Source organism: Hippichthys cyanospilos, chromosome 6 (assembly GCF_059441005.1).
Source record: "Hippichthys cyanospilos isolate Australia breed blue-spotted pipefish chromosome 6, RoL_Hcya_1.0, whole genome shotgun sequence".
In the NCBI taxonomy this organism is placed as follows: Eukaryota; Metazoa; Chordata; class Actinopteri; order Syngnathiformes; family Syngnathidae; genus Hippichthys; species Hippichthys cyanospilos.
Window position 1 is genome coordinate 19343444 of NC_142374.1, and position 10848 is coordinate 19354291.

General features: G+C 41.0%; 1 protein-coding gene across 1 annotated transcript; it reads left to right on the forward strand.

Annotated features, from left to right (window-relative positions):
• Window positions 1-350: 350 nt before the first annotated feature.
• hal (histidine ammonia-lyase) lies at window positions 351-10491 on the forward strand. Its single transcript, XM_088417830.1, has 20 exons — window positions 351-817; window positions 2000-2060; window positions 2158-2185; window positions 2276-2350; window positions 2436-2508; window positions 2592-2658; window positions 2749-2786; window positions 2919-3044; window positions 3163-3302; window positions 3552-3599; window positions 4606-4753; window positions 4842-4937; window positions 5056-5114; window positions 5252-5332; window positions 6219-6284; window positions 6362-6527; window positions 6606-6740; window positions 8215-8323; window positions 8425-8494; window positions 8576-10491. The coding sequence occupies exons 1-20, from the start codon at window positions 571-573 to the stop codon at window positions 8705-8707; spliced, it is 1965 nt and encodes a 654-aa protein (XP_088273956.1). The 5' UTR covers window positions 351-570; the 3' UTR covers window positions 8708-10491.
• Window positions 10492-10848: the final 357 nt, after the last annotated feature.

The following is a 10848-nucleotide window of genomic DNA, read 5'->3' on the forward strand; positions in this document are numbered from 1 at the left end:
ATTTTTGTCACATTGTTTCAGGCACGTCTTTCTTTTTCGAAGAAATTGCAGTCTACGTTGGAGATGCGACTACTCTTTAAGGGCAGTATGTCAGTGGTCCAGACGCCTGTGTTAAAATCTCGGGGGAACGACCCTTCTGATACGATAGACAACTTTATTTAAAATCACACACATATATGAACACACATATATACTGTATAGAGCAGAGAGCGTGGGAATAAGTAGACGGCGCGAACATCAAGCACACTTCTTCTATTGTCCCTTATCAACATATATCAGCGACAGCGCCCCTTTTGACGAACAAGCATATTACAGTAACAAGCAGTCATATAATAACGCTCAACAACCCGCGTTCCGGTTTAGAGAGGATTCCGTATGACGCACGTTCGCACTCATACATCACCCAAATGGATTTGGGTCACTATGTCCCAACTCCCGTGTGACCGGGGGGTCGTGAGTCCGCGGTACCGCTGAGGCGTGGCCCGGGCGAGCACGTCTGATTGGTTCTCGCCGGTACCTTGTGGAGGTCCGCGACCCCCGCGGCGCTCAGTACGCCAGCAGAGTCCGGCCATGCCTCGTTTCACCGTCCACGTCCGAGATGAGTGGCTGGCGGTGCCGTGCCGGGACAGCTCGTCCACCATCCGCTGGCTGGGCCAAGAGGCCCTCAAGCGCTACATGAAGAACAAGCCGGACAACGGCGGCATCCCGGCGCTCAAGGAGGCCCGATTCGTGGTGCGCAGGTGTCAGGGGCTCGGCCTGCTCGACGCCGACGATACCGTCGATGACGTCCTGGAGGACAACGACTTTGTCGAACTGGGTCAGGAAAATGCTCCATAATCGCCTTTTTCCATTTACGACTGAGTTGCGTTCTCAAGGTTTCGAGTTGTACGTAAGTCGAAGCGCCAAGTGACGTTAGACGAATTCGTTTCTCGTACGATTTTCTTACGACGAAGTTCGTCGAACGCTGTTAGTAACTTGGAAACCGGCCTTAAATTGAGCAAAACCGTAATAGTCTAAACGCTCCAGTTCAACCGGCACTTTCTTGTCGTATAACAAAATAAGACCAAGATGAAGAAATTTGAAAAGAAGTCAAATTCACAAAGCATTCGGGCTGATATTTTTCTATGACGCAGCTTTATTGTTTCTATATGAGATTAATAAGGGACAATAGATTTGGACTAATTGGAATTCTTCATTTTTTGTTTTGTTTCCCCTGAAGGCCACACACGGATAAATCAAAAATTCCTTTACTTTAACTTATGAAACATTTTAAAATAACATGACGCAATCAGTTAAAAATTTTATACATGAAGACTTTAGGTCAAAAGTGAGAAGTCAATTAACTCATTTAATGCCAGGGACGTATTTTAACGTATTTTAAGAGTCCAGACTTTCAATCCCACACCGTAAGTAGCAATTTAAAACATAAGTATTTGGAAATTAATATACTTAAGTATCAATTGAATACATAAGTATCTGGGGTTTAATGTCCAGACTCTTAAAAAACGTAAAAATACGTCTCAGCGTTTGAATGAGCTCAGATATTTTTCAGATTTCCTATGCTGTCCACAATCAAACCTTTTTATTATTTCGTTTAAATTTTTCCTATGAATTTTTGAACACAATAGCGCCGGCAAACCAAAACAAACTTTTGCAGTGTAATATTCATTTTTATTCTGTATGTTATGCTTCACAACAGCGAATTTTGTAGAAACTAGCTTAAAAAGTAAACCGACACCGCTTCACTGTCTTCGTTTTTGGCTTTTCAAAATTTTCACCATGTGATCTCTTCCTATTGGCCTGTACACATTTATGACTACAAAAATGTCAGGAAAAGCCTAGTAGAACATCGGAACATTTTTCTTTTCATTGTTGTTCAGGTTATAGTTCACATGAATGACAGAAACATTTTTGAATTACATTTTGGTTGAACTGGAATTCAAGCAGGGGTATCGATTTATTTCTGTAAATTTGTTTAGTTTCGATCATGTCTTTGCAGCCATCGAAGGCGACACCATGTGTCCTGATTTCATCCCGTGTGAGCCTGGAGTTTCCCATCTGTATCCATTTCCGCCGATATTACAAATTGAATGATGTTTTCCATTTGAACTATCATCAACAATGTGTTCTCCTTACATGAATCCCACAACAAAATAGCACAGCAGCATACAGAGAACCAGAAGATGTAAGTCACTCGCCATCTTTTTGTCCTACATTTTTGTGTCATCTGAACGCATCATTTTTTTTTTTTATTATTTGTTTGTTTACTGTGCAGAAAATTTGCTTGGATGGCAACAGCCTGACATCGACAGACCTGGTCAATTTAGGCCGTGGCCTCTACAAGATAACGGTCAGGAACCATACAAACACTATCAATTGACACCGGTGACCTTTGACCCCCTTTTTTTTGGTATGCGTTCCACTGAACCTTTCAGCTCGCCGCCGAGGCCGAGAGGAAAGTTGTGCAATCCAGAGAGCTTTTGGACACCATCGTCAAGGAAAACAAAGGTCGTCAATGTCAACGCAATCACATCAGGGCGGAAATTTGGTTGAACACTAACCGGGGCAATTCCATTTTGTTCCCACTGCAGTCGTTTACGGGATCACGACCGGTTTTGGCAAATTTGCTCGGACCGTCATTCCTGTCAGCAAACTCAAGTAAAAAAAAATTCTATATATCTATAGAGTTTAAAATGTAAACGTTTGGCACTCTGAAAACTGACTTTTTGTGTTTTTTTTTGTGCTTAGGGAGCTGCAGGAGAACCTGGTGCGTTCACACTCAGCAGGTAAACTGCACAGTGATTACCGTTCAGCATTAATCAGTGTGGAAAGGGAACGTATATAATTGCCAGCAATGAAACAGGATAGGTTCCCCAAATTTTTTATTGTCTCAAATCTGTAAATGAAATGTGGTACAGGTGTGGGCAACCCGCTTAGTCCGGAGAGGACCCGCATGCTGCTGGCTCTGAGGATTAACGTTCTGGCCAAAGGGCACAGTGGCATCTCTCTGGAGACCCTCCAGGCCATGATCCAAGCCTTCAACGGTGAGCTCCGCCATCGCTGCTACTTCTCGGCGGCCATTTTAGCACAGGGGCGCACATATCTGGATTAGCGCTTGTATGTCAAGGTTTGTTATTGGCTAACCCGGAGCTCCCTTTGCAGCCTCCTGCCTTTCCTTCGTCCCCGAGAAGGGGACCGTGGGTGCCAGCGGCGACCTGGCCCCCCTGGCTCACTTGGCCCTGGGGTTGATGGGCGAGGGTAAAATGTGGTCGCCCAAGAGCGGATGGGCTGACGCCAAATACGTAAGATCACATCTGCCCGTTGGCCTACTCGCTTAACTTTCTGGAGGTATCTGTCCATTTTTTTTTAATGTATAAATATGTATGGGGTGGGGGGCTCAAATCCCGGAAGTCTCATTTAAAAAAAAAAAAATACCGCCCAGGGGTTAAGGATGCAAGGTCCATCAACAAAACATATTTACCTTTGATGACCCTTGACCTTTAACCTGTTTTTGTTTCTCTCTTGCACTGTTTTTTTTTTTCTGTGAGCAGGTCCTGGAGGCCCACGGACTAAAACCAATATCGCTGAAGCCCAAAGAGGTAATGTTAAAAAAAAAAACAGCAGCTCATCTTCATATGTTCACGTGTTTGCACAAAAGAGACGGACCCGGGGTCCACATTGCATCATCCATCCCAACTTCAGGACCAAAATAGACACGTTGGCTGTTTGCAGAATTAATCATTCACTTATCAGAATCCAGTGGAGTCAAGTTTTTCTAACGCTACTCAAGTGCAACAAATACTATTTTACACACGTGGACATTTAAATTCATCGTCTGGAATCCAAGCATTTACCACTGACGTCTATATTCGTCATGTAAATTTTTCAGCGACCGGGTGCGGAACGGAGGGTAGCTGACACCCTTGACTAATGGTTACCTAATATAGGCCAATTGAGCACTGTGGTGATAAATGTGACCATCGGAAGACAGTGTTTCCGCACTTACAACACAGATATTAACTACATGCAATTCTAACTGAGGAATGGAAGTCAATTTTTAATGTGATACCGCCCGTATGGACATTGACGTACCGCACAACATTCTGTCGGCCTTGAAAGGTGAGTGAAAATGCTAAATATACGTACTGGCCCTCGAGAGGTTTCCTTTTCCGATATTCCTTGGCACTAAAAGAGTTAAAATTCTCATGTAAACACAAGTCATCTCCCGCATCCTCAAAAACCAAGCCCAAGTGAAAAGTAAGGTTTTGCTGACCTTAACTCTTATGATAATCGCTTTTTTTTTCTCAAATCTTGATTTGTAGCTCATTCATTGAGTTCCATTTCCTGGCTTAAAGCCAATCACAGTGACTGTCACCACCCCACAACGAAAAGGCATCCCAAAATGCATTGCTCATCAATGTGCAAGCAATTTATTCATTCAAATCATATTTAAAAAGCAAAATAAAACAAAAATCTCAGAATAGTTCACTCTAATTTTTACTTTTCACTGTATGCTTTACAATGAAAGTGCTAAGCAAGATTATGTACACATATGCTTGCAAAATTCCTTTTTTAGGTAGTGCATGTTCTTTCTGCTTCCGGCAGGGCCTGGCCCTGATCAACGGGACCCAGATGATCACCTCGCTGGGGGCCGAGGCCGTGGAGCGAGCCCAGGCCATCGCCCGCCAGGCGGACATCATCGCCGCGCTCACCCTGGAGGTACTTAAAGGAACCACCAAGGCCTTTGACAGCGGTGAGTAACCCCAAAGGCTATTTGAACATCCTCCCTAAGCAAATTTCACAACATCAAGTTTGATTTTGCCATTTTTACTGTGGCACAGACATCCACTCACTGAGACCCCACCCGGGACAGACAGAAGTGGCTCTGCGCTTCCGATCCCTGCTGGACTCCGATCACCATCCATCCGAGATCGCAGGTGGGTGGAAGCTAGAGGCGGATTTTTGCAACTAAGCACAGTGAGCCGCGTTTACTGTGGGGATTCCCATGAAGACCCGCCCACCACACATGAAAATCATTTGCGCTTGCGTTTGCAGAGAGCCATCGTTTCTGTGACAGAGTCCAGGATGCTTACACCATGCGTTGCTGTCCTCAGGTAAAGGACAAATATGCAACCCCAAATCAACGATCATAACCGGCATCCTCAAACTCAATGTTCATTTTGAGCTCATTTCTAAATAATCTGTACGAGACGGAGTAGATTTATTGACCTTGTTCCCACTCTGCTCAAAGGTCCACGGCATTGCCAACGACACCATCCGATTTGTCCTCAACATCATCAACACAGAAATCAACAGTGCCACCGACAACCCCGTATCCTCCAACCCGGAAAACATTTACAAATGGATCTTGTGGGCAGTAGAGAGAATTTGCGGGAATGTGGAGCTGCCAATGTGGTGCAATCTCAGTGAAATGTATTTGACGATATATTTTCAAATGCATTTGCGTGTATGTTTGGACATATTTGCAAATACATTCAAATGCACGTGTTGGCTAAATACTAAAACCAGCTTTTTTTTTTTTTGCTCACAATGCCACAGAGTATATGACATTATGCAGAGAAAAACGCTGAACAGACATAATATTAAAACCCGCAAAAATGACAAATAAACAATGTTTACTTACTTAATTTCTGAAAGCATTGTTATAATATAAGCCAAATGCTCACAAAAGTGTTTTTTTGTTTTTGTTTTTTTTTCCACATGCACATATGCTATGGAACTATGGAAAATAATGGCAAATGGACAAATAAATGAAACCATGAAAATTTGCAAACACACTCATATATATATATATATATATATATATATATATATATAAAAAACTTGCTCATCCATAACCCATGGCGTTGTGTGGAAAAAAACAAACATGCGAAAGATAAATAATGTTCACGTTCTTAATTATTGATTGGCGTTGTTTAATGTTAGGTAAATGCTTAAAAAACGCATTTTTTTCTGCTTAGACAAACCTTGAACCTGTATTAACAATGTTCCAATGTTTGAATTTTTTTTTATTGCTTTTTCCCTTTGTCAATGTTAAAAAGGATACAGTTTTAGGAATACTATTTACTAATAGTATACCAATACTATTTTTATAGATCATTTTATATATGGTCGGCGTGGCAAGTGTGTGTGTATGGGGAGGCGCTACATGTTTCCCTTGTTTCCGCCGTTGTTACTTTTCCTATTTTCCGCACAAGATGGTGTTTGCCGAAAGAGGCGAGACTATTTCGGGTGGAAATTTTCACGGAGAATACCCGGCAAAGGTGGGCGGGACGCCAGCCGCTAACGACCGCAAGCGACGGTTTTTCGTCGCGTCGTCGAGCTCTCGTCTCGCCACCAGGCTTTGGACTTTCTGGCCATCGCGGTCCACGAACTGGCCTCCATCAGCGAGAGGAGGATCGAGCGCCTGTGCAACCCGTCGCTGAGCGAGCTGCCGGCTTTCCTGGTTAACGACGGGGGCCTCAACTCGGGCTTCATGATCGCTCATTGCACCGCCGCCGCTTTGGGTGCGGCCGGCTCCGCTTTTTCTTCTTCCCGCGTTCCCCTGTTGACCTTGACCTCCTGACTTCCGTTCCCATGCGCAGTTTCAGAGAATAAAGCTTTGTGCCATCCTTCCTCTGTGGACTCCCTGTCAACCAGCGCTGCCACGGAGGACCACGTATCCATGGGGGGCTGGGCTGCCAGGAAGGCGCTGAGAGTGGTGGAGCATGTGGAGCAAGGTAAGGAACATTCCAACACTTTTCCTTGGTGAAGAAGGAACTACCGTGGTACCCAAACGCAGTGGTCCTCAACCGTTTTTCAATGTGTGAAAAATTTTGTGAGCCAAGTACTCTCTAATTGGGGTAACTGAAGCAACTTAAGGGGGGGACTTGAGATTTTAAATTAAAAAAAATCAACCAAACATGCAAAAATCCTTTAAAAATAATGATTCAATTATTTAATTCTTTCAGGAAATTATACGTTCATAAAACAAAAGTTATCTTCAGTAGGTTATTCAATTTCATTATTGTAAAACGCCAGATTCTCTCTCATACTCGGACTCAACTTGTCATGTGCCACCACTCGTTACCTGTCAGGTTTTTTTTTTTTTTTGTGAACACATCTATACTATAATCCCAAAAGTTGAATATTTTTCTGTGAACAAATATTTATTTACAATTATTTCTTTTTGAGAACAGGTCTGACACTTTGTTGATTATTTTTTTGTGGACAAATATTTATTAATAATTAAGTTAACAATTTATTTTTGTGAAGATCACTACTGTGACCCAAAGACAGGATGCTTTGTTTGATACTTTTCTGTGAACAATTATTTATCTATAATGATTTATTTTATAGAACAGGTCTGACACTCTATGTTGATGTTTTTTGTGGACAAATATTTATTAATAATTAAGTTAACAATTTATTTTTGTGAAGAGATCACTACTGTGACCCAAAGACAGGATGCTTTGTTTAATACTTTTCTGTGAACAATTATTTATTTATAATGATTCATTTTATAGAACAGGTCTGACACTCTATGTTGATGTTTTTTGTGGACAAATATTTATTAAGAACTAAGTTATTTCTTTTCGATAACAGATTTCTTCTCTGAGCCAAAAGAGGAAACTTAAGGTTAATTATTTTTTGTGAAACAATAAAAAATGGAAGTTTGAAAGGGTTTAAAGTTGAATAAATCAGACACTGATGGCTTGTTTTAAGTCTTTTTTTATTTTTTTTCCCAAAAATGCTTTGCACTGGTTAAGAGGTACTTGGCTGAAAAAATATTTCATAGGGGGTGCATCACTGAAAAAAGGTTGATAACCACTGTTCTATGCAACTCGACTAGATTAGCCCGCATTTTTATGACTACTTTGAGGTAGAAAAGTTTAGAGAGGTAGAAACAAAAATATATGGTCCGTTAGAACGCTCAAAATAGACTGGCAGGTTTTCTTCTTTTTTGTCATTTAAAGGTTGCATTAAAAGAGTGAATACTGCTTTTGTGACATATAAATTAAGCAGTAATTCCCACAACTCCAACCAATCATGACTCAGTTTGTAAACGTCACATGACCGCCTTTTGAATACAAAAAAGGAGTGTGAAACAACGGCATAAAAGAACGAGCGTCAGAGTTTTCTGCCTTTCAGTAGATACAAACGTGATGTTAAACTTGACTGAATTGTTGTAAAAATATTTGGATCCGTGCTCAGTTCTGGCCATTGAGCTGTTGGCGGCCTGCCAGGGTATCGAGTTCCTCCGCCCGCTTCGTACCACCACGCCGCTGGAAAAGGTCTATGACCTGGTGCGCAGCGTGGTCAAGTAAGTCAAACACACCGAGGCCAAGGTACAACAACCGTCCCGCTCGGCCGGACCAGCGCCACAGGACGGTTAATATTTATCCACCGTTTGCGCTTCCGCAGGCCGTGGATTAAAGACCGATTCATGTCTCCGGATATCGAGGCGGTGCATCGTCTCCTGCTCGACCAGAAGGCGAGTGTTCCATTAACCCGGGAGGCAGCGCCACGTGCCGACGTTTCCAATTTTTTTTTTTTTTTTTTTTGTCAAACTCAGGTGTGGACCGTAGCCAAGCCTTACATCGACAAATATCAGACGGAGTACATCCCCGAATCCCGTCCCGTCTCCCCGACCGCCTTCTCTCTGGAGTCGCCTCCCTCGCCCAGGAAACGCTGTCGCCACGACTGAAGCCGCCGCCGAGTCACCGAACGTCTCGGATGACGAGACGCTAACACCGATGGCGGTCGGCATACTGCATAAACTCATGATTTTATATAATTAATGGCTCGTACCCTCCTATTATGTGTTTGCAAGGAATGATGTCCCCGGGTCATTCTGACCCACGGCATATATCGGGTACGCAAACATGTATGAATACTCTGGGATCCAAATCCAATATTATATTTTAACCAGTAATTTATTCTCATTTCTCAGCAAAAGCAATCATGTCTCTGGGTCAAAATGACCCAGAGGTGTGTGCATTTATCCCAAATTGTCTAAAACTCAAGTTTTTACATTTGAAAAACAATTACAAATTAGGCAATACGTCATCTATACATATATAGTAGTTATGGCATCCTGGGTCAATTTGACCCAAATGCAAATTATTGCAAATCCAACTATTTTTTGATGGACTGGAGCAAAAGTTTCAGAAGCGTATTGTGCGAAACCCTGCCAATTAACAAACCCGGTTCCTTTTTTTTTTTTTTTTTTTTTTACCCCTCATGAACAACTCTAAAGTCTCTGGGTCAAGATGACCCAGTGGTGTGTGCATTTATATAAAATTGTTACTTTGTGAATGTCTTTCCAATCAAAAAACTTTGTTTTTGACAAAAACCGAATCTATACGTGTGTGTTATGTTCATTTGTCTAGAACAGCAATAACATCTTGGGTCAATTTGACCCGGGGTCATGTGTGCTTGTCCGAAAGTTTCAGAAACTTTATGTAAAATCTTGCCAATTAACAAATTTTGTGATTTTTTTTTTTTTTTTTTTTTCCCCCCCCCTCAGGTACAGCAATGGGTCATTTTGACCCGGATTTTGCATATTTATCAACAGTGTTGCAAAAAAAAACCCCAATCAAAACGCTTTGTAACAAAAATTCAATTTTAATGGATATGATGAAAAAGAAAAATACATTAAACATTTACATTAAAATGGGTCAGTCTGACCCACAACATAACCGGAGGTTTAAGCTTGTATGTATGTATCTTATTCTGATTTAGTTAGTATCGCCTCACAACTACCTCAACCATTGTACTCAGCTACTTTCCAATCCAATATTATAAATTGTGTTGTTTAAAATGACATATCTCTGATAATTATGTGGAATTATTTGTTAGCCAGCAATACAATTTGAAAATTGTTGTGTGTTATCAATGCATTGGATATTCTGTGTTTATTTTTTAATTGATTTACAGATTTTTTTTTTTTTTAGCACTTACGAAGTTTTAGATTTGGCCAGGGCCTGCAAAGAAATAAAAAAGATCTAAATATCACTAAAAGCACTCACCTACATTTACAGATCGCAGTACAGATTCAATATTACATCTTATTTCATGAAATTATATTCATTCTTAGCGGTGTATTTTTTTTCTATTTCTATTTTGCATTTTTTTTCTTGGCCACACTGCTTTTGTTATGTGCGTTGTTTTTGTTTAATGTTTTCTCTAATCAGAAATGAGCGTTGTGGTGTCCAATCAAAGGCCCGGGTGGCATTTGTGGCCCGCCATCCATTTTAATGCAGCCTGCGGCATGTACTAAAATTGACATTTGCTATGAAAAAAATGTTTTTTTTTCTCAATATGCTAATTGATTTTTACAAGCAAAAGTTTTTTTTTCCTCAAATCGACGTCACATGAATGAGTCCCAAGTTTCTGCTCAAAAAGGGGTCAGGTTTTGAGTGCATGTTCTTGCTTAATGTTGTTAATGTTAATGTTGGTGTGCCTAATAAATTAGGTTAAAAAAACAAAGTGGCCCTGACATCCTTTGTTTTTTTTGTTTTTGTTTTTTTTTCAGTCTGGCCCCCAAAGGAAAAAAAATGACTCACCTTTTTTAATGTCTATGATTAATTTAGCTTGTTAAATCGTCAAGTGGTTATTTTTTCCCCAGGACTACTGAGCATTTTAATGAGAGGAAAACTATTTAATGTGAGAGGAATTATATATGATTGACTAAAAACTATTTTGCCTTTTTGAATCTAATTACTATCAACTCTATTTAACTGAAGGAGTTAAATCAGGTGCTTTTACTTTTATCAGCGCGTTTTTTTACACGGGTGTTGAACTACTATTGCCTACGCTGTTTTTGCGGTTCAGTAAACATAATTG

Coding starts and splice junctions, on each gene's coding strand:
- hal (XM_088417830.1), top strand. CDS start 571: ATGCCTCGTTTCACCGTCCACGTCCGAGATGAGTGGCTGGCGGTGCCG. Junction 5,333..6,218: donor ACAGTGCCACCGACAACCCC/GTATCCTCCAAC, acceptor TTTCCGCACAAG/ATGGTGTTTGCCGAAAGAGG. Junction 6,741..8,214: donor GGTGGAGCATGTGGAGCAAG/GTAAGGAACATT, acceptor ATCCGTGCTCAG/TTCTGGCCATTGAGCTGTTG.